The sequence below is a fragment of the Ursus americanus genome, chromosome 17 (assembly GCF_024610735.1).
Source record: "Ursus americanus isolate L20-20 chromosome 17, mUrsAme1.1.p, whole genome shotgun sequence".
Classification (NCBI taxonomy): domain Eukaryota; kingdom Metazoa; phylum Chordata; class Mammalia; order Carnivora; family Ursidae; genus Ursus; species Ursus americanus.
In genome coordinates, this window is record NC_142143.1 from 49998372 (window position 1) to 50021863 (window position 23492).

Below are 23492 nucleotides of genomic sequence, written 5' to 3' on the forward strand. Positions count from 1 at the left end.
CAGGCAGCAGCGCGCTCACGAGCCCGTCGCTTGCGGCGGTCACGCGCACGCACGCTGGTGCGCACGTTCCCTGAGAACCCGGAAGTGCGAGGGAGAGGAGAGCCACGTGGGTGGAGCTGGATCGCAGCTCGCATGGGGGAGTCTATCCCGTTGGCCGCCCCGGTCCCGGTGGAACAGGCGGTGCTGGAGACGTTCTTCTCTCACCTGGGTATCTTCTCTTACGACAAGGCCAAGGACAATGTGGACAAGGAACGAGAGGCCAACAAGAGCGCGGGGGGCAGCTGGCTGTCGCTGCTGGCTGCCTTGGCCCACCTGGCCGCGGCCGAGAAGGTCTATCACAGCCTCACCTACCTGGGGCAAAAACTAGGTACCTCCGCCCCGCCCCCCGTGCCCTTTGAGGAGTAAGGAAAGGGGGTATATTCCCCGATCGGCAGTGGCTTGGGTTCCCTGTCTCACTCCTAGCCTCAGGCTCAACTTGGCACTCCCAAATCTCCTCCCACCGTTCCCTTCCTTCCTTCGGCTTCCACAAACCCCGCCCACCGGCCTCTGCTGCTGATAGATTGGCCGCCGGGTGGATGCTCTTTTCAGGGCTGTGTCTCAAACCGATGGGTGTATCCATTTTGCTCAGTGCATGGATTGGTGCCGTAAATGAAAAGTTAAGCAAACTGTATGTCTTCCCTCTTCTGACCAGAGACACTGTGGCCAGAGGAGCAAAACTTGGCAATACAACCTAGTTAGAATTAATGAACACTTTTGTCTGGCCTCTTGAAGTTAAGGCCCCTACGAATTACAGATGGAGTCCTACCCCTTCTTAGGCCGTCAATAAATATTTAATGGATGAGGAAATAAATGAATACTGGACAGGAAAGACAAGAAATATGCCTAACACTAGCAAGAGGGGACTTAAGGGGAAAATGGTAAACACTCTTATCATTCCATCATAAATCTTGACCCTGAAAGTAAGATGCAAGAGCTGATTCAACCGATTTTCACTAGTAGAAACAATTGGTATGAGTAGATCAGAATGAAATAAAATATGTGAAAGCCAAGGGCTATGCATATAAACTATTACTACTTATAATTACCAACAATCAATATGAATCCCAGAGCTTTCAAAGTTAGTATTTTAGTTAGTATTTTAATTATCAGAGGCACAGGGTCTGGTATGTATGAAGAACACATGTATGCCATAAAGAATAGGAAGGTAAAATTGAGTGCGGATTCCATTTTGATTTTTAGCTCCCAGTTTCCTTATATTGCCTGAAGGTGGCCATGTACATATTGCTTTCAGTAAACGCCCAAAGGGCAGGGCTGAGATCTTAACTCTGCCTTAGCTGTTCAAGTAATAACTTGTTGTTCAGTACACTGACTTACTGGCAAAAGTGCTCAGATAGAATCACCTTGTGTATTTTTTCCACCCCTTTTTACAGTGGCACTTGTCACAAATTTGCAACTGCTGTTGCAGTGTTACTATCCCCCTTTCTATAGATTAGTAAATTGTCTATGTGCACTTGTATGGGTAGGTGACAGGTCTCAAACAAGAATACCTGCCTTTGAACTGTCAGATTGTGTTTTTATCCATATGATTTATAAAAAAATTGGTGTATGTATTATAATTTAAAAATACTTTGTATATACATTTGACCCGTGAACTGCATGGGTCAACTAATACACGATTTTTTTCGATACAGTATAGTACAGTAAATGTATTTTCTCATCCTTCATGATTATCTTAACATTTTCTTTTCTCTAGCTTACTTTAAGATTACAATATACAATACATATAACATATATGTGTTTATGTTGTCAGTAAGGCCTCCAGTTGACAGTAGGCTATTAGTAATTAAGTTTTGGGAGAGTCAAAAGTTATACTCAGATTTTTGACTGTGTTAGGGTAGGTCAGCTCCCCAGCACCCCTTTCACCACCTCTGACATTGTTCGGGGGTCAGCTGCATTTGGAAATGGGGAGGATTCTGGCTGTAAAATTGACGGTGGGTAATTTTCTGGCAGTTTTAGTTGTTTTTAGATTCCCCCACCTCATGAAGAATGGTGATTGATCCCAGTGCCATGATTCTTAATTTGTTTAGGTTCATCTATGAGTATTTGATGAAACCCATGGACTTACGTGGAAAATATATGTGTAATACAATTTTGCATTTAATTGGAGAGGGTTCGGTTGGATTTCCTAAAGTCTATTGATGGACCCCAGTTTAAAAATCTGTTATTCTAGTTTAAGTTGTATGTGTCTGGTTTTAGGTAAACAGAACTGGCTGCCCTGGGTGTAAGAGCACATGTGAGATCATCACTGTCTCTGCCCTGGGTTTTGTGAAATGGCCCTTATTATGTAAAGTGATTAATTCTGCGTGGACCCCCAGCTTGCATGGATGAGCCTGAAGACTGCACCTTGAAATTGATCCAGGAGCAATTTACACTATGAAACATGCCCAGGCATGGTTCAGGCTCCCAGGTGATCTGTGACTTCTGAGTGAATGTTCTGAGAATGGCATGTTTAACTTTAATGCCTCATTAACTTATTCACATATATAGTAAATGTAGGTTGCAGATCTTAAATTTTAACTTTACATCTTACAGGTTTTTGATACTGGAATGTTTGTGATATCAACATGCTTATGATTTTGTGATTTTTTTCTTAAAATCTTGTGGAAAAAATTTTGTGTTGCCACTTAAGACATTCCCAGGTTCTTCAAATACTTTGCTAATTAGAAGGCATTTTTTAAAAAGCAAAACAAAAAGTTTTATGTGTATTTTTAAACACTTAAAACATGGTCCAAAAAAAGGGAGTCTTTCTGATCTCACTCTTGTGACTGGTGTTTATCAGAAACCTTGTCAGTGAATCCTGATTCTAGATGCACGTGTGTGTAAACACTTTAGGCAAAGGACCGACCTGACAGGGAGACTTCTGTTCTTGTATTGGCTCAGTTCTGAAAAACTTTGGGTGGACCCCTTACCTTGGAGCTTTCTCTTTCCTTTGAGGGGAGAATATACCTGTTTGGGGAAGGATCAGTGATAAAAATATTCCGTCTCATTGTCTTTGGAGGATTTTAGGTCATACTTTCTCCGTTTTGTTTCATTACTGGAGAGTTTCCTCAACCTCTGGTTGCTAGAATTTAGCATGGTAGAAAATGACTTGAGAACTGATGTTTATAAATTATCATTAACAAGAAGTTGTGGGACAAAATGCCCAATTAGACATTTTACATACTCCTTTAATATACTTACTACTTGAAATTTTATCATGTGAGATGGACTGTTGAAATCTTGAGAAATAATGAGGATTCAATACATAGAACCTTCTGGAAATAATTCAAAATAATTGTATTTTGTAAATCCAAAAAATTGTAAAGAGGAAGATGTCTGGTGTCTCTGCCTCCTTGTTTCCCAGTAAGAAGGGAGGCCAGTCCCCATTGGATGTTCCTAACCAGGGTAGTCAACAAGTAGGATTGCGCTCCTGAGAGCTTTGAGAAAAGAGACCTCATTAATGGTCTCTCCCTTCCTTCTAGTATCACTTGGTTTCACATACTAGTGATTGATGTTTATTGATAAGCTTTTCAGGGTATTCTTTGTATTTATGTGGTGTTTCCACTCCCTCAGATAAGGGTAATCTGATGAAGGAAGGTATTCCTTTTTCACCCAGAGTTAAAATTGTCACCAAGGCAGAGGTGAGTATACGGTTGAGGACACCCAGCTATCTTTCAAATAGGTAGCTATTCTTTTTTACAGTACATGAAACTCCCAATTTACCATAGAGTTTTAGAAGTACAATTAGGTAGTATTTAGAGTTTTCTGGGTTATATATATATATATATATATATATATATATTATATATATATATATATATTTAATATATATATATTTAATATATATATTTAAAGATTTTATTTATTTCTTTGAGAGAGAAACAATGAGAGAGAGGGAGAGAGAGCATGGGGGGGAGTTCAGAGGGAGAAGCAGACTCCCTGCTGAGCAGGGAGCCCACTACGGGACCCATCCTGGGACTCCAGGATCATGACCTGAGCTGAAGGCGGTAGCTTAACCAACTGAGCCATCCACGTGCCCTATTTAGAGTTTTCTTACATCAGTTATAAATCGAAGGGAAAGGGATTAGTGTTATGGAATATGCACTTTGCTCCAGGCACATTACATACCAAATGTTACTTCCTTTTGTCTTCGCTCTATTACTAGTTTCATGTTAAAAACAACAACCAAGGTTCAAAGTGGCTAAGTCATTGGCACATCACACAGCTTATAAGTTCGGAAGCTGGAATTTGGAACTAAGTCGGTCAGAATTCCAGAGCTTTTAGGGTTTTTTGTTTTTTTTTTTTTTTAAGATTTTATTTTTAAGTAATCTGTACACCCAGTGTGGGGCTTAAACTCACAACCCTGAGATCAAGAGTCGCACGCTCTCCTGACTGAGCCAGCCAGGCGCCCCATAGATGTAGCATGGTACTCTTGTTATCTACCTAACATAAGAGATTTTTTCCTAAACGTGGGCACAGAGGTCTATTTATTTCATAATGTCGCTTCACAAAATCTGCAAGGTTTGATTGAAGATAGGCAGGGAAGGAGGGAGGGCAAACCCTTCAGGGTACAGTCCCATGTGGGATGTCAGCTCTGCGGTCGATCCAACTGCACCACGTGGTTTTTGCTGCTATTAGTAGGAGAAGTGATTTGAATGCTAGTTACTTTGTTTAAGCAGTATATTGAAGAAAACATTTTTTAAGTAATGATAGTTTATGGAATAAGTAGTAAGGTGACCAACCTTCTAGGTTTGTCCAGGGCCAGTGGGGTTCCCAGGACATGGGACTAAGTCCGGTTTTCCAAGAAGCCAGACTTTCAGGGCCAAAACCTAGCAAGTCCTGGGTAGACTGGGACAAGGTGGTCAGGTTGTAGGAAAGGATGTAAGATTCATTTCTTGAAATATAAACTGAGCCATGAACTAAGAAGAACATTGTGAAATGTTTCATTTGTTAAGAGGATATTTTACAAATGCCTTGATAAATAATTTTCAATCCTAATTGATGTGTTTAGAATAATAAGTTTATTTATGAAAGCATTCTGTGTATATCAGTAGAAAATTTAAACTGTCGTCCACCTCTGAGGTTTTTATATATTTCTAAGAATTACTGTTTTAAACCTACCCTGTTTCTTCTCATTCTCCTAGTGTCTTGCCTGTGACCCTTTATTTAGTGGGGTGCGGAAATGCTTAAGAAAACATCTACGAAGCTGACTCTATAATGACTAGAAATAGAGTTGATCACGTATTAATACAGAGTAAGGAAATGATGTCTATGCCACTGGATCCTTTTTAACTGTTGAAAGGGATGTATTTGGTCTTTTTTTTTTTTTTTTTTAAAGTAGGGTCCATGCCCAACATGGGGCTTGAACTCATGAACCTGAGATCAAGAGTCATATGCCCTACCAACTGAGCCAGCTAGGTGCCCTGGTCTTTTTTTTTTTTTTTTTTTTTCTGATTTCCTTTGGAACCCCTGAGTTACAGCAACAGTTATTTATAATTGCTTCCTGCTCTTAATCATTCACAATGCGATGCTTATTTTGTTATAACCTATAGTGTCAACCTTGTCAAGAGTACTTACTAAAGATTTCTGGGTGCCTGGCTGGCTCATTCAGAGGAGCGTGCGACTCGATCTCAGGGTCGTGAGTTCAAGCCCCATGTCGGGCGTAGAGCTTACTTAAAAAAAAAAAAAAGTACTAAAGATTTCCTTTTTTCCCCTGGGATCCCAGTAGTCTGTTCTTGTGTAAGGGAGAGACACGTATGTGTATTTTCCATTTTCTGGTATGGCTTAAAAGATAAGATTCAAAGGAAAATGCAACTCTAGTGCAGAGATAAAATCTTCTGATTTATCAGGAATAACAACAGTGTTTTCCAATCGGGTATTCTCTTTTGTTTTAAATACATGTATGTGGAAGGAGGGCTATTTAGATCCAGGTGGATGTCACCTGCTAGGTCAGTTATCCTCTGAAATAAATGTGAATCCTCATTGAAATGGAGTAGGGGAGAACTGATGCCTGGGTAAGGAAATCATACACAGGTCTGTTGCTATGGTAATGAGTTGCACCAGGCATTCATTTCTTATTCCTCAGTGAACTTACAAATCACAAAAATATTTAAATTCCAATCATAGGAGTCAGTGACTGTGGTAGATGATAATAGCCCCCTGAGCTCTGCAGGCCCCACTCCTTTCCTTTTGGATGCTGGGTTTTGTCCTTCTGGTTTCTCTTCCTTACTTGCCATGTGCTAATGTCACTTGCCTCCCAGGGGGCCAGTCCTTCTTCAGCAGGAAGGACTCCATCCGAACCATCTATACTTCCCTGCACAACGAGCTGAAGAAGGTGGTGACTGGCCGCGGCGCACTGGGTGGGACTGCCCCCCACGTGGAGGAACTCCTTTCCCACCTGTCAGAGCAGCTCTGCTTCTTCGTTCAGGCCCGGATGGAGATTGCAGACTTCTATGAGAAGATGTACACCCTGAGCCCGCAGAAGTTCATCAACGCTGAGGAGCTCGTTGGACTTCTGGACACCATCCTCAAGAAATACAGCTCCCGGTGAGTGTAGGTGAGGGGGGAGGGAGGGACCCACGGAGCAGCCTCTCACTCCCACACACACGAGCTCCCTCCCCGCACTCTTCTGAAGAAAATATGATGAAATGACTGTGAAGGGGAGAAATAGTTATTTAACATTTTATGCATATTAATTAAGCAACAGGTATCCATTAGGTACCTTCTTTGGGCTTCATTAACACCATGCTGGGTGGATGCTTCTCCAAGCAATAGCCAAAGACCAAGAATGAAGTAATCCTCAAAAGATGTACTGTAACTGATTTTGCTGCTTATAAAAGAGTTCACACAACAGGAGAATTGTATATAAAATAATTTTTTTAAAACAAACCATTATTCAAATAAATGTCCCTTTCAAAGTAATCACCTTGGTGAGTTATCCACTGAGACCTCGGATGTAACCATTACTTACCTTGTGTTAGAAACTTCTTCCTAATTGCTTTCAGTGCCCGTGGCATAGTTTTGGTTTTGTTTTAAACTTTATTAGTGGAGACAGGCATCTGTGCTTTTGAGGAGGGCATACTTAAAATTTTTTAATAGTCAAAAGGCTATTTGTAGCCAATTTAATTTTTTTTTAAAGATGTTGATCAGCTGGAAAACATGTATTTGAAAGAAATTGCTACTTTTATTTGAAAAAAAAAAAATGAGCCTGGCTATAATGTATTGCCCACTTCCTGAGCCAAAAAACAGTACCAAAGGAATTTGAGAAGAATTGCATGTTATTATCAGCTACAGAAAGGCATGCTCCGTGAAGGAAACCAGTCACAAAAGATCACATGTTGTATCATTCCAGTTATAGGAAATGTCCAGAATAGGTACAGTCATAAACACAGAACATCGATTACAAATTACAGACACAGAAAATGGTTGTCAGGGACTGGGGGGGTGGGGCGGGGGAGGTGAGAATGGGGAGTGACTGCTAATGGAGATGGGGTTCCTTTTTGGAGGGTCATGAGACTGTTCTAAAATTAGATAGTGGTGATGGTTGCACAACTCTGACTATACTAAAACCATTGAATTCGATACCTTAAAAGAGTATACTTTGTGTATATGAATTAAGTAGTAAAGCTATTATTAAAAAGGAAACAAAGCTGTGCAGTGACCACACAAACATCCTTCCCCTGGACTCATATTGTTACAGTGTTGTCGTGTTTGCTTTCTCTCTCTCTGTATATAATTTTATCCCCCCTCCCTGCATTGTTTGGAAGTCAGATGCAAACATCATGACACTCTATCCCCAAATACTCAGATTGTATCTTCTAAGAACTATATAAAACTGTACCATAGTTTTCTCAATCAGGAAATTTAGCACTGGTTTTTGTTTTTTTTTTTTTTTTACCATCAGCAGTAAGTAGTCCATATTCAGATTTCCCCGATTGTCTCCAAAATGCTCTATACTATTTTCTGTTGTCATGTATCTTCTGTTTTTATGATATATTCTAAATTTTTGTTTTATCCATTTTTAGTAGGTAATACATTAATATGGCTCAAAATCTATGAAGTATGAAAGAGTACAGAGGGAAAACTGCCCCTGTTCTTCATCTACTTAACTCCTTTCTAACAGGCAATGAATGTTGTTAGCAAGTTCTTCCTATCATTCTTGAGAAATAGTCTGTACATGTAAATATACACATTTTCGTTTTTTAAACAAATTTTACATGCTAACAAAATTTCTGTTTGCCACTATTTCTTCCGCAAACCTGATTTGTACATTTTTTTGAATAAAATAATTTTTTGAAATCCAAAAGCAAAAGTACATTTGGAGATATGATTCTCAAAGGGAGGAGGTCTCATGTGGTGATTCCCAAAAGCTAATGTGAAAATGTTTTGCTGAACCATTTGGGAAGCTTAAGAAAAAGAACCATACTTGCCCCCCGCCCCCGCCCTGCCCTTCTTCCCCGAGAGGGTAAGATTTAGTGATTGTCAATTGGGTGCCCAGAAACCTGTATGTTTTAAAAGTTCCCTGTGATATTGAAAATAGTCTCCGTGAAAAAATTGTTTGGATAAATAAGAGAAAGGTGCCAACACTGGGATATACTAGGTATTGAACCTTAAGCAGTGTGTGTGTGAATGTGCATGTGTCTGTCTTGTAGGAATGATTATTACTTATTTAACTATTTTCATTTTTTATTTGATTAGATTTGTGATCTATCCTTTTTGCACCTTCTTTGAAACATCCCACTTCCCAGAACTTTGAGAATTTCTTCCATTTCCTGCAAAAGCCCAGCTTTCATTCTTGAAGCTTTTAGGGCGGTACTTGGCTATACCAGCTACTGAGTGGACACTGATAGAATCTGATGGAGCCAGGGGGCGGTATCACCCAAGGTCAAGGTGTTTTCATCTGTCTCTATTTTTCACCCATGCTGCCTTTATCTAATTAATAGGGAATTACTGATTATAGATATCCAACCCTAAAATTATCTTAATTAGAAACTTTGGGTTTAATTTGAACAACATAAATTCCTTAGTTAAAAAATTCTGAAAAGTTGAAATTCTGTATAATATGTTGATTTTGGGGGTGGAAGTGGAATTATTTTAGGTATAAATTAACATACTTTGCTGTTTGCCAGGGTAATATCCTTTTTTCTGTACACATTTTTTCTTCTTCATAATATCCTTTTTTTCTGTAGACCTTTCTTCTTCTCCTTCTCCTTCTTCTCCTCCTTCTCCTTCTTTTCTGTAGACCTTTTGATTTGGCATCAGGGCTATACCAAACATATTTCTTTCATGGTTCCAGTGTCCTAGAGAAGTAATTCATATTTCGTATTCTATTGTATTGAAAGAGTTAATCCTTTTCCCAAAGGACCCAGTTTATCTTTCAGGAAATGTTTATTTGCCCCAGTATATCTGATCCATGTCAGAACTCTTCTAACATATTGTGTAAATCTTTCATCTTTCAAATGATGAAATGCTTTTGTATTAACAAATTAACAAGCATGATGTATAGCATGGAGTCTAAACCCGGGGCCCTGATTTGAGATGCAGGTTCCGTGTGAGTTATTGCAAGGTCCACTCTGCTTTCAGAGATGAGCGGGAAGCGTGTTTTGTTTTTTTCCTTTGCAAGCCAGTTGTGTTCAGAGTAGAACAGTATTAAAGGTTTCCTCTTTTGGCAAACATTGCGTTATTAAGCAAATGTAAATTATTGCTTATGAACCACAGTCATTGTGATGCTGCATTTCAAATTGAATAATTAACATTAATCATATGAGTCCTTATTGTGTGCCCTTAGAAGAAAAAATGTGAATTAACTCATACAGGATCAGGATGTGTACTATTCCTTGAATACTTTTGAGGAGAGGTAGAACTTGGGGCTTTTTCTTTTTTTTTCCCCAAGGAAGCACCAATGGACATTTTTTGATTCTGTAGAATTCATTTGGAATTTACTTACCTCTTTTGTACAGTGAGCGTAAAAGAAGATTCTGGTTAATTTTTCTATTTCATAGTTAAACAAAGGTGGAAGATGGGTTATAAGTGCAAAATATTTACTCTCCTAAGTCAAGAGTATAATGTTAAGAAGTAATTCTTTAAAGAAGTAAGCAATTATTTATTCGTTCCAGACATCTTTTAAAAATCCCTTGGACGGGGGCGCCAGGGTGGCGCAGTCGGTTAAGCATTGGACTCTTGGTTTTGGCTCAGTTCCTGTTCTCACAACTGGGTTGTTAGAGTGACCCTGCCCCAGCATCAGGCTCTGTTCTCAGCACAAGTCTGCTTATGACTCTCCCCCTCCCTCTGCCCTTCCCCGCTGTGTGTGAGCCCATGCTCTCTCTCTCAAATAAATAAATCTTAAAAAAAAAAAATCCTTGGGGCGCCTGGGTGGCACAGCGGTTAAGCATCTGCCTTCAGCTCAGGGCGTGATCCCGGCGATCTGGGATCGAGCCCCACATCAGGCTCTTCTGCTATGAGCCTGCTTCTTCCTCTCCCACTCCCCCTGCTTGTGTTCCCTCTCTCGCTGGCTGTCTCTATCTCTGTCGAATAAATAAATAAAAAATCTTTAAAAAAAAATCCTTCTAATGTGGCAATAATATACCATTAAGTGACTTATATCCTTTCACCATGACTTTTAAGGAATTTTTCTTTTTAAGATTTTACTTTTTAGTAAAACGTGAGGCTCAAACTTAAACCCAACATGAGACTCAAACTTCCAACCCTGAGACCAAAAGTCGCACTCTCCGCCGACTGAACCAGCCAGGCACCCCAAAGAACATTTTTAAAAATTGAGTCACATAAAGTTTCTGTTTGCATTTTAGGGAGCACAGTTTTTTGAAATGAATGCTTCAGATGATAGGATTCTCACTCGGGGCAAAACTCTGGTTTATTTAGGCCTTGTGCCCTGTTTCCTCCAAGAAAAGATTTGTGATGATAAGTGAAATTAACAGTTAGTTGTGTGTGTATAGTGCAACAAGGTGAATTTTCACCCATTGAAAATTTCATAAGCAAAACCAACAATAGTGCGATTTCTGTGGGACACATTGTACTCTAGGCATTAATGCACCGTGTCTGAATCTTATCCGTGAGGGCTGAAGGCCTTCTGTGATCTTGCCCCAGCCTATCTTTTCAAATTCATCTAAGGCCCATCAAATGCTTTAAATTGTACCCAAACTCTTAGTAAAAAGGAAGAAACTTCAAAGAGAATTTTTTTTTTTAAGATTTTATTTATTTGACAGAGAGACAGCCAGAGAGAGAGGGAGGAACACAAGCAGGGGGAGTGGGAGAGGAAGAAGCAGGCTCCCAGCGGATGAACCTGATGTGGGGCTAGATCCCAGGACTCTGGGATCACGCCCCGAGCCGAAGGCAGACGCTTAACGACTGAGCCACCCAGGCGCCCCCAAAGAGAAATTTTTGAGGATTTTAAGCAGAAGCCAAAAAACAATCCATAATCTAATGTGTTCCCCATAAGTATTTACCATTTCCTACCTTGGTTCATTATTTGTTTTGCCTAGAATGTCCTTGAACTTGGAGGGGAGGAAAAATACCTTTTTTTCTACCCTTCTAAATTCTCAACAGGGGGCTCTTTAACAGAAGACAAATTAACAAGAGAAAAACATACCAGTGTATTTAATGTAAGTTTTACGTGTCAGGGGAGGCTTCATGAAATAAAGAAGACCCAAAGATGCTGTTAAACCTGTGTTTTTATGGTAGGTTTTGTTAAAAAACAAAATTCAGCCTATTCCATTTGAAGATATAAGAGTTGTGGGAAAATGTGCCTGGATGGGAAAGGGTCTGAGCTAAGTGTCATGAGTTGGGGGAAGCAGCAAGGCCTGTTCTTTCAGATTCTTTTCTGTGTCTCTTGTGTTTGGAGCTCCTTTCCTTAGAGTAGGGAGAAAGGCATGTCTCACTTGAGGGTTTTATGACCTGCTTCAGGGGAGGGTCAGGAAATCTTTCCTGCACTTATTTCTCAAATTTATTCAACTGAAAATCGTCAGTATACCAAAATGCCGTATTTTAGGGTAGTGTGTTCTGAAGCCCATCGTATTCTCATATCATGTATCAGTTGCTATTGTCACAATCATTCTGTATAACACACCACTCTAAAATTCCCACGTGCAGGCTTGCACATTTACTGGAAGTTGGCCTGACAGACCTGGCTTAGCTGGGTAGCTCTGCTTAACACTGTTGGTCTCACCGGGTTTGGCTTAACACTGCGAGCTCTGGGCTTGGTCTGCTCCACGTGTATGTGTTCCTTCGGGGCCCGAGGTTAGTGGAGAGCCAGCTACCCAGTGGCTCAGGCCCAAGTGCAAAAGAACAAGCCCAACCACGCTCCTTTTTTTTTTTTTTTTTGGTTCCATTTCTTTTTATTTTTTTATTTTTTTATTTTAATGATTTTTTATTATATTATGTTAGTCACCATACAGTACATCCCCGGTTTCCGATGTAAGGCTCGATGATTCATTAGTTGTGTATAACACCCAGTGCACCATGCAATACGTGCCCTCCTTACTACCCATCACCGGTCTATCCCATTCCCCCACCCCCCTCCCCTCTGAAGTCCTCAGTTTGTTTCTCATAGTCCATAGTCTCTCATGTTTCATTCCCCCTTCTGATTACCCCCACTTTCTTTATCCCTTTCTTCCCCTCCGATCATCCTAGTTCTTATGTTCCATAGATGAGAGAAATCATATGATAGTTGTCTTTCTCTGCTTGACTTATTTCACTTAGCATTATCTCCTCCAGTGCCGTCCATGTTGTAGCAAATGTTGAGAACTCGTTCTTTCTGATAGTTGAGTAATATTCCATTGTATATATGGACCACAACTTCTTAATCCAGTCATCTGTTGAAGGGCATCTCGGCTCCTTCCACGATTTAGCTATTGTGAACATTGCTGCTATGAACATTGGGGTCATATGGCCCTTCTCTTCACTACGTCTGTATCTTTGGGGTAAATACCCAGTAGTGCAATGGCTGGATCATAGCGTAGCTCAATTTTTAACTTTTTAAGGGACCTCCACACTGTTTTCCAGAGTGGCTGTACCAACTTGCATTCCCACCAACAATGTAGGAGTGATCCCCTTTCTCCACATCCTCTCCAACAATTGTTGTTTCTTGCCTTGTCTATTTTTGCCATTCTGACTGGCGTAAGGTGGTATCTAAGTGTGGTTTTGATTTGAATTTCCTTGATGGCTAATGATTTTGAACATTTTTTCATGTGTCTGTTAGCCATTTGTATGTCTTCATTGGAAAAGTGTCTGTTCATATCTTCTGTCCATTTTTTGATTTGATTATTTGTTTCTCGTGTATTGAGTTTGAGAAGTTCTTTGTAGATCTTGGATACCAGTCCTTTATCTGTAGTGTCATTTGCAAATATCTTCTCCCGTTCCGTGGGCTGCCTCTTAGTTTTTCTGACTGTTTCCTTGGCTGTGCAGAAACTTTTAATCTTGATGAAGTCCCATAAATTCATTTTATCTTTTGTTTCTCTTGCCTTTGGGGATGTGTCATGAAAAAGGTTGCTTTGGCTGATGTCGTAGAGGTTGTTGCCTATGTTCTCCTCTAGAATTTTGATGGATTCCTGTCTCACATCGATAACCACGCTCCTTTTAAGCATCAGATCTGTTAACATCCCTTTGACCAGAGCGAGTCACATGACCCAGACCATAGTCCAGGCGTGGGAAAGTAGACTCTACCTCTGGGGGGAAGACCTGCAGAGTCACATGGCCGAGGGTGTGGAATCAGGGGTGATTAAGAGTGGGGTCCGAAATTTAAGCCCTCACCTTTACACAGCCGAAGCCTGGCTGCTCTTGAAGTTGCGTGGCTCACTTTAAATTCTGTCTCCCTTGTGGCCTGCATGATCTTTCAACCAAAAGAAATTGCTCCTTTTTCTAAAATCTTATTTTATTTTGTATCTCTCATAAGAGAGGTGTTAACTTCCAACTTGTATCCATTATAAGTACCTCCTTCTACCTTGGGAAGTCTCCATAGGGCAAACCTTTGTCTAATGCATCTTTATATCTTCAATGTATTTGTATCTAAAAACTAGTAAAAATTTTAGGTGAGAAGAGACTATATATATTTTTTTATTGTGGTAAAATATACACGACATAAAATTTACCATTTTTAAGTGTCTAGTTCTCTGGCATTGAGTACATTCACGTTGTGCTACAGATTGGTTTTTTTTTTTTTTTTAAGATTTTATTTATTTATTTGACAGAGAGAGACAGCCAGCGAGAGAGGGAACACAAGCAGGGGGAGTGGGAGAGGAAGAAGCAGGCTCATAGTGGAGGAGCCTGATGTGGGGCTCGATCCCGGAACGCCGGGATCACGCCCTGAGCCGAAGGCAGACGCTTAACCGCTGTGCCACCCACGCGCCCCTACAGATTGGTTTTTAATCGTTTTAATGTGACTTCTCACATGCACGGGCCCTGGATACTTCTTTTGGAAGGAACTCCTTGATGTGGATTTGTGAAGAAGAGAGTTCTCTCTCTCTCCACCCCCCTCTCTTTCTTTTGGCTTTTTTAGAGCAGATGTTCTCTGCAAATAGTTGTCAATTTATTCTGTATTCAGACTCTTTCCAGCTTGCTGCCATAGTTGAGGTGTGTATTTTTAGATTACAACAATTTAACAGATCCCCCTATAGTGTGAGTTGTAAATGGGTATGAGGCACAGAGCAGAATGGAAATGGGGAAATGATACATCATAATGCTAATCGCCAAGTCTTGGCAGAATAACGGTAACATGAATTTTTAGCTCTTCTTAAGGATGAAAAATAGCTTCGACATTCACATTCATCCTAATAAGTGTTGAACATTTAAACACTTTTAGTATATGTTTATGGAAGAGCTTGTTCAGAATTCTTTCTGAAGATTGGTACAGAGAATTCATGTTCTTTCAAGGAGAATGCTGGGTATAAATGATGATTTCCAATGAAGCAGAAAAATAACTTATTGTTATTTGTGGTAGAATTTTCATCAATCTCTTACCATTTTCCTGTTATTGAAAGTCTCACTGTGTTCCAAGTTTCTGGGCAAATTTTCTTGATACCCATCATTATAGAATCTTGTAATGCTCTATGGTCATTAAGTGTCAAGGAGCCTAAAGGCTAAGGTCGTAGGAGCATTTCTTACAATTCAAAGATTTTGAAACGTGCTATAGTGAAGTTGTGTGCATGTGTATTAGACTTTCTTTCTTTTTTTTTTTTTAATGATTTTTTATTATATTATGTTAGTCACCATACAGTACATCCCCGGTTTCCTATGTAAAGTTCGATGATTCATTAGTTGCGTATAACTTTCTTAATGTTTATTTCAAAGCATGTAATGTTTGAAGAGTCCAAATTAGTTAGTTAATTAAGCGCATGAGCTGGAGGACTTGAAATGTAGTTTATCTTTCTGATTCTTTTTTTTTTCTTTAAGATTCATTTGTTTATTTTAGAGAGACAGGGTGAGAGACTGCAGGTAAGGGGAGGTGCAGAGGGGGATAATCTTCAAGCAGACTCCCTGCTGAGTGTGAAGTCTGATGTGGGCTCAGTCTCACGACCCTGAGATCATGACGGGAGCCGAAATCAAGAGTTGGACGCTTAACTGACTGAGCCACCCAGGCGCCCCTGTCTGATTCTTTAAATGTATTATTAGACTGAGACCCTCCACCCATGTTTTAGCTTCCCTCTCTTGAAGGATATTGGAGGTAAAATGCTGGTAATGGGAAAAAAATAATGTGTGGTCATGTAACTATATCCTTATCAATTGAGTTTCTATCTTACACTATCCAACCTAGTGTGGGTCTCTAATCAATGTTTAATAATCCCTCTAATTAATGTTTAAATGGATTTTTTAACCAGCTATATTTGTGATGATTTTTTTGTCTTTCTTTTTTTCAGGAATATTTTTAATGGTTCTTTGTGTTTTGACAGCTACAGATTATTTTTCCCTTTTAAAAAAAATTTATTTATTTATTTTTATTTTTTTAATATTTTTTTTATTATATTATGCTAGTCACCATACAGTACATCGCTGGTTTTTGATGTAAAGTTCGATGATTCATTACTTGCGTATAACACCCAGTGCCCCATGCAATATGTGCCCTCCCCACCACCCATCACCAGATGATTTTTTTGTCTTAACTTTTTCATTGATAACCAGCATTTTCCTCTTCAGCCGGGGCCAAAACAGCCATGTGAGAAGCTTCTGTCTTGTCGACAGTGGAGCAATGAACTTACATGGGTTCAGGCCTGGAAATCAAATCCTCTGGTGCCTGGGGCATAAGATGTGCTCAGTACATGCTAGATCTTGCCCACATATTTAAAATAGGATCGCTTGCAGATGCTTCCGGTCTTTGGGAAGGGTATAAGGGCTTGGTGTTGGCTCCTTGAGAAGGAGGGTGCCCCGGGCCAGGCAGACACTCAGACTCCCTGGGCATTTCTCAGAAGCAGCAGCAGCCTGAGCCAGAAAGCTCTAAGTGGTCCATACAGGGAGGATTCTCCTTAGCCATTGTTACAGAATTTCGTTTAGATCACAAACAACAGAATCAATGAGGCAGAAAGCAGGATTCCAATCTTCACGTAGTTGTTGCCATGTTTACGGAGTCTCTCCTGAATCTCTCGTATGGGCCTTATGTTCTAGAGATAAAGGAGTGAAGGGAGTAGGCGGCTTTGACTTCTCCTTAGGGAGGAGCTCAGAGCAAAGGTGACCATCTGTCCCAGTCTGACAGATTACGTGACGCAGCTACTCGAGTGGAAGACAGGTATTAAGAAACTAGAGGATATGATTGGGGTCACCTGACTTAGGAGGTGAACAGAGAAGACATTTTTAAGGAAATCACTCTGAAGGGGAGACCTGAAACATCAGAAAGAGCATGCTCTCCCTTGCCTCAGCGTCTTTGCACTTGGCCTTTCCCCCCCTCTCCCTGGAAGGAGCGACTCCCACATCCTCGCCCCTCCTGCTACCCAATATTACTGTTACCAGCGAATTAGAAAAAATGTTTTGCAAATAGCAGGTAGCAGTCCATGAGTCAGAGAGTTAATTTCGTGAGTAGTAATCCAATTTAAAACATACAAGTGTTGAAATGTTAGATATTTGTTATTTAGCTCCCTTTTTGTTTTTTAACTGCGATTAAATATGAAGAACTAGGACTGAATAAGGGCTTACCTTATGGAGTTACTAGGAACGTTAAATAAGTTTACGTGTGTTACGTACACATTTAGGAGATGTTTTAGGGACTTTTTTTTTTTTTTAACCTCTGCCTCTTTAGGACATCTTGAAAAAAGGATGCCTTATTTTGATGATTATGTTAGGTATACAATTCCCAGAATAAACAAAATAGGCTCAGAAAGAAGTACAGCTAATTTAATTTCTTTGCATTTGAAAGGAAGGTAGCCACTACTCTCATTTTTTTGTTTAAACGTCAGGCGATTTCCATAGGAGGATATGATGCTGACATAATTCTGAGACGGTGAAGTTATGTCAGAACAACTTTTTATTTATTTATTTTAAATAAATAAATAAATAATGTATTAATTAATAATCCACGCTGGGCGTGGGGCCTTCTGTGGGGCTTGAGCTCACGACCTTGAGATCAAGGCCTGAGCTGCAATCAAGAGTCAGTCGCTTAACTGACTGAGCCACCCAAGCGCCCAGAGCAACTTTTTAAATGTATCTGTGTGGAGCCCTTCAGTTTTCCTTTCCCTGCCCCCAAATGTAATATTATGTGTCTGGCCACGGTGTGTTGCTTTGAGGGTAGAAAATGTCCGTGTGGAGTAACATTCCCGCTTACTTCTGTTAATTTCCCTTCCCCTCTAGATTTCACCACCCCATCCTCAGTCCTCTGGAAAGCAGTTTCCAGCTAGAAGTGGACGTCCTGAGTCATCTCCTGAAGGCCCAGGCTCAGGTCTCAGAGTGGAAGTTCCTCCCGTCCCTGGTGAACTTGCACAGTGCTCACACCAAGCTGCAGACTTGGGGCCAGATCTTTGAAAAGCAGCGGGAGACCAAAAAACATCTGTTTGGAGGGCAGTCTCAGAAGGCCGTCCAGCCCCCACACCTTTTCCTCTGGCTGATGAAACTCAAAAACATGCTTCTTGCCAAGTTTAGCTTTTACTTTCACGAGGCACTGAGCCGACAAACGACTGCTTCAGAAATGAAAGCATTGACTGCAAAAGCCAACCCGGACTTTTTTGGAAAGATTTCCAGCTTCATCAGGAAGTATGATGCTGCCAATGTGTCCTTAATCTTTGACAACCGAGGTTCTGAGAGCTTTCAGGGTCACGGCTATCACCACCCCCATTCCTACAGAGAGGCCCCTAAGGGTGTGGACCAGTATCCAGCCGTGGTGTCTCTGCCCAGCGACAGGCCCGTCATGCACTGGCCCAATGTCATCATGATCATGACGGACCGCATGTCCGAACTGAACAGCTTGGAGAAGGTGGTCCACTTCTATGATGACAAAGTTCAGAGCACCTACTTCCTGACCCGCCCAGAACCTCACTTTACCATTGTTGTCATTTTTGAATCAAAGAAATCTGAAAGAGACTCCCACTTTATTTCCTTCCTCAATGAGCTCTCACTTGCCCTTAAGAACCCCAAAGTTTTTGCAAGTCTGAAGCCTGGCTCCAAAGGCTAGCAGGTGATTTGTGTGAAAGGTTTGCAAGACTGGAAAGTGTGCTCCTAATTGCTCTAATGATCTGCTGTGGTCTGTGATTAGAGTTTCCTTCCAGTCATGCTTCTTTCAGAGCTAAATTAAAGACAAATCCTCCCTAATTGTGTCGCACACTTTATAAGCAATTAAGGCCAATTGAATTAAGTATCCAAAGAGTAATCTAGGAAGTGCTCATGGCTACTGTCTCTCCGTGGTACAGCAGAGTACCTGCAGCATTTTCTCCTATGTCCCTGTGTTTCATGTAGACTGAATATTTATTGGCCTTTGGTTTTTCTTTCCACCTGTTTTATATTGTTCTACACTTTGTTTTAATGCAATTCCAAATGCCTTCTCCTTTCCCCTCTTTCCAGGATCAGTAAATGGGATAAGATGTTAAATGGCCTTTTCAGAATCAAGGACTGTATGTTTTCTATCCCATAAATTAGCAAATTAACATGAAATTAGTTTTATGATTCTCATCAACAAATTAATATTTTGGATACCAAAGTCAGTGTCTTGGTGAGAAATTTCTGTCAGTTATTGAAATCGACAGTGAATCAGAGTGGTCGCATGGCATCAGTTTTCACAGCTTCAGAAGACTCCCATGACTGCTTTAATGATCATGGGTTCTTTGGGGGTGACCTACACACCTATTTGCATTTGTTTCTACCCTTTTAAAGTGTGAATTTTTCACTCTGTTTGAAAGTAAATATAAGCCATAATGTGGGGTTTCTTCACTCTTTGGCGTATTATCTACTCGTCCTTCTGTTTATCACCTTTCTGCTTAAGTGTATGTTCATGTTTGGCTCCACTCCCTGCTTATTCTTAGTCTGAAAAAGCACGTAGTCTTTGTTTTTCAGCCACTTTTAGACATTCATGCTACTTAGCCTGCTTTTATCATACCAAAATGTTGGTCTCAATACCTTGTACTTGCTAAAAATCAATTGTGCATTCAAAAGACCTCTTCATAGTTGAGTAATCAAATCAGTACTTAATTTAAGCACACCTGAACTTGGGTTTCATGACTGTCTCCTCCAAATTATTCTTAGAAGCAGTGATACATCTTAACACATGCCGCCTTAAAACTTTCCTTCGGTAGGTGTTCATGGGGAAGTAGATGGACCCGCGAAGGCCTAATGGGCTGTGGGGAGCTTCACTTCTAGGTTATGGATTCAGAATAAAAATGAGCCACGAAGAGTCATTGAGTTGTTACTATTTGATAGTTCCTTCAATGCTTGTATGCGACGTAATGATCGGTTCAGTCCAGTTTCTCGTGATCGCACAGAGCCAAGGTTTTCCGGGGCTGCCCCAGCAGGCGAGCTAGCAGTGCGCAGAGTCGCTCCCAGCCCGTGCCAGGAGGCCTGCCCACCTCAGGCTGGGCTATGTGCTGGAAGGCCCTACTGGCCTCTTTTTATTTCTTTTCTTTCTTTCATTCTTTTTTTTTTTAAATAAAAGTCATATCTGTAAAAAGCCAGTTTGCTTTAAATAGAACGCAGTGATTTACTTCTGCATTTTATTCACTCAGGTTCTATAAAAATCTGAACAACACTGAACATATATTAAACATTGAAAACAATTGGAACTAAAGAGTCAAATCACTTTTCTTCCCTTTTGTGTTTTGCCAAGAAGCTGAAAAATATTCCTTGGTGTTCATGTATTATTGTTTTCCTAGATAAAACCACCACTGGCCTTAATGATGTGGTCTCCCTTGTACCTAAAAGAAATATGCTTCAGTGGAACATGGAAGAAGAGTGTAAATAAAACTTATATATAATATTAAATAACCAGTTCTTGTCTAGAACATATTTGAAATGTATATTTATTTATTTTTATTTATTTTTTAAAGATTTTATTTATTTGACAGAGAGAGACAGCCAGTGAGAGAGGGAACACAAGCAGGGGAATGGGAGAGGAAGAGAGGAAGAAGCAGGCTCCTAACGGAGAATCCTGATGTGGGGCTCGATCCCAGAACACCAGGATCACGCCCTGAGCCAAAGGCAGATGCTTAACGACTGCGCCATCAGGCGCCCCAGGAAATGTATATTTATTTTTAAAAGTATTTTGGTTCAAGCCAAGAAACAAAGTGATTCTACTCAGAGATTTGTCCTCTAAAATCAGTAATGAAATGCTCTGTAAAATCTGTGTTTTGCTAATTGGAAGAGTAAATCTGCATATTTTCTGCAGACTGTTTACTTGGAAATTGTTTCTAAACCACAACTTGATCAGTTTTTATGTGTAACCAGGAGTGTGGTCAGCACTTACCGAGTTTGCCCACAAGTCCGTGAAGAAGCGTTCACTTTAGGATGCTGTTTGGATGCAGGGTGAACGTTCACAACTTTGTCCTCTTGGGTCCAACCTGGTATCTGACCACGTCATTTTAGGGAGTGTGTGAAAATACAGTCGTTCCCCCCTTATCTGCAGTTTTGCTTACCTCGGTTTCAGTTATCCGCGGTCACCACAGTCTGGAAGCTGGAAGCCGTGGCTCCTCCTTCTGACGAATCATCAGGAGGTCAGTCGTAGCCTCTTGCTACATCGCAATGCCTGCGTCATTCATGTCACTTTATCTTGCTGCGTGAGCATCGTATCATCTCACATCATCCCAAGAAGGGTGAGTACTGTGCAATAAGAGATTTTGAGAGCGAAAGACCACATTCACATAACTAGGATTACAGTATAGTGTTATAAGGGTTCTGTTTATTATTAGTTACTGTTAATCTCTTACTGTGCCTAATTTATACATTACACTTATCATAAGTATGTGTGTATAGGAAAAATCATAGCATATACAGAACTTGGTACTATGTGCAATTTCAGACATCTGCTAGGTGTCTTGAACATAACTCCTCAAGGGTAAGGGGGGACTCCTGTATCGCTGAATTCTTAACTGAGGAGCCAATACCCTTCATATTATTTCTTTGCGCATTTGGACATCTTGTAGAAAATGTACTTACAAGAAAGAAGATAGCCGGTAACTCGCTGCACTCCTGTCGAGCCGCTCACGGGGCCTTCAGAACACGTCCACCCTTTGATCTAGCAGCAAGCTTGCCTGTTTTTTGGCCTGTCAGTCTCTGAGCTTGACTTTCTTCTCTGTAAAATGGGGATAAGGCAATATGGGTTGCTTTTTTCAAAGACTATGTAAGAATGACATCACACATGTAAAAAAGGCTTTGCGAGCTTACTTGGGTTTGAAAACCGTATCAATAAAAGATGGACCATTCTTTCCTTAAACTCAACACCTCTCCTGTTCTCGTCTTTCTCTTCAGATCTGGGGCATATGTGTACTTGCTCAGTCACATTGTTTGAACAGTACTTAAAGAATAGTTTAGAAGAGGAGGCAGATAAATGCCTAACCCTAGTCCCTTCCCTCTCTCCTTATTTTAGAATCCGTGTGGTTCTTTGTTCCTAAATTTTTATGACTGGTGGATAGCATCACTTCAGTTCTCTATTCTTACTGATTCTGTTCTTTTTTCTTTTTGGTGGGTCCAGTTGCTCTTTTAACTGCCGAGGGAGGTGTGTGAAAATCTCTAACTGTGACGGTAGATGTCTTCCTTTATTTCTGTCAGTTTTTTGCATCTTGTATTTTACAGTCCTTTTCTTAGGCCCATAGACATTTTAAATTTTTCTTTCTCACGTATCAGCCATGTTACCATGATGAAGTTTCCTGCTTTATCTCCATTACTGCTCCTTGCTTCAAAGTGCATTTTGCCTGGTATTTTTATGACCCAACCTGCTTATGCTTCCTGTTCGTATGCTATGTCTTTTCCTGTCCTCTCACTATTTGTATCTTTATTTTAAAAGTGTCTGTGGTAAGAACTAGAGAGAGAAGACTGATTAAAAAGAGCAATCGCCCCCTCTGTGCTGCAATCTGACCGTCTCTGCCTTCTGACTGAAGTGTTCATTTCAGTTCATACCTGTGACGTTTTTACAGTCAGGACTTTGCCAATGGTATCCCTCAGCTGTCACTGAACATGCTTTTCTATCTTTTTTGTCCTTTTATGTTGGAAGTTAGATTAAGAGGTTTGATCAGATTTCTTTGCTTTTTTTTTTTTTTTTTGGTAGTGACCGTTGTGTATTATATTGGGAGGCAGCTAATATCTGGCATTACCAGCCCAGCATCCCCTAACTCATTATTTTAAAAACTGGCAAGTGGGGTGCCTGGCTGGCTCAGTCGGTGGAGCGTGTGACTCTTGATCTCAGGGTTGTGAGTTTGAGCCCCACCTGGGTGTAGAGCTTAGTTAAAAAAAATAAAATCTTAAAAAAATAATAAAATAATGAGTTGTTTAGTATCTTCTAGAGATACTGGGGAGTTTTTAAAGAAATGTATAAGAATATATGAGGATTTCTGCCGTCTGCCTCTTAGGTTTAACCCCAAATTTAAAACAAGGCAGCCATTTTCCCCCCTTATCACAGGACACTTTTACGTAAATGTTACGCTCTTCCATGATCTTCCTTTATTTCTTCCTCATGGTTCATTTTCTTCTCCCTTAATTACTATTGATTATTTTCCTCTGCTTTCCTCCTTTCTCCCTTCCTCCCTCCCTTAGTTTCTATCTTCCTCACCAATTCCACTTAAGTCACTTTTCCCCAGTGCCTCAGGGCTCCAGGACATATGCCAGTGGTCTCTGACGCAGTTTTGGAAAGCCACACTTGAAAGTATTCATTTCGATTGCTTTTACGACTAGTTAGTCTTTTTCGGGCAGTGGCGAAGGGCTACGTAGAGGGGAAATATTTAGTATTGACACGAATGGGTGACCACGGTTAAGCCCAGCCATTTCATGAGCACACAAGACATCAGCCAACTACAGCCAAGGAGTGCTGTGTGTATCTAGTAGCTTCT

General features: G+C 40.5%; 1 protein-coding gene across 2 annotated transcripts; it reads left to right on the top strand.

Moving 5' to 3' along the window:
- The first annotated feature begins 132 nt into the window (after positions 1 to 132).
- KICS2 (KICSTOR subunit 2) lies at positions 133 to 21233 on the top strand. Of its 2 annotated transcripts, XM_045789674.2 has the most exons (4): positions 133 to 367; positions 6300 to 6585; positions 17824 to 18643; positions 21098 to 21233. In XM_045789674.2, the coding sequence occupies exons 1-3, from the start codon at positions 133 to 135 to the stop codon at positions 18638 to 18640; spliced, it is 1338 nt and encodes a 445-aa protein (XP_045645630.1). In that variant the 3' UTR covers positions 18641 to 18643; positions 21098 to 21233. The 2 variants fall into 2 exon arrangements, with proteins under 2 accessions (XP_045645630.1, XP_045645629.1); XM_045789673.2 differs by lacking the exon at positions 21098 to 21233 and having other exon boundaries at positions 17824 to 21091.
- Positions 21234 to 23492: the final 2259 nt, after the last annotated feature.

What these genes read in the sequence shown, in the direction of transcription:
- KICS2 (XM_045789674.2), top strand. Translation starts at nt 133, where the DNA reads ATGGGGGAGTCTATCCCGTTGGCCGCCCCGGTCCCGGTGGAACAGGCG. An exon ending in CTACCTGGGGCAAAAACTAG is followed by an intron (nt 368 to 6,299) that starts GTACCTCCGCCC and finishes CTTGCCTCCCAG; the next exon opens with GGGGCCAGTCCTTCTTCAGC. An exon ending in CTCAAGAAATACAGCTCCCG is followed by an intron (nt 6,586 to 17,823) that starts GTGAGTGTAGGT and finishes CTTCCCCTCTAG; the next exon opens with ATTTCACCACCCCATCCTCA.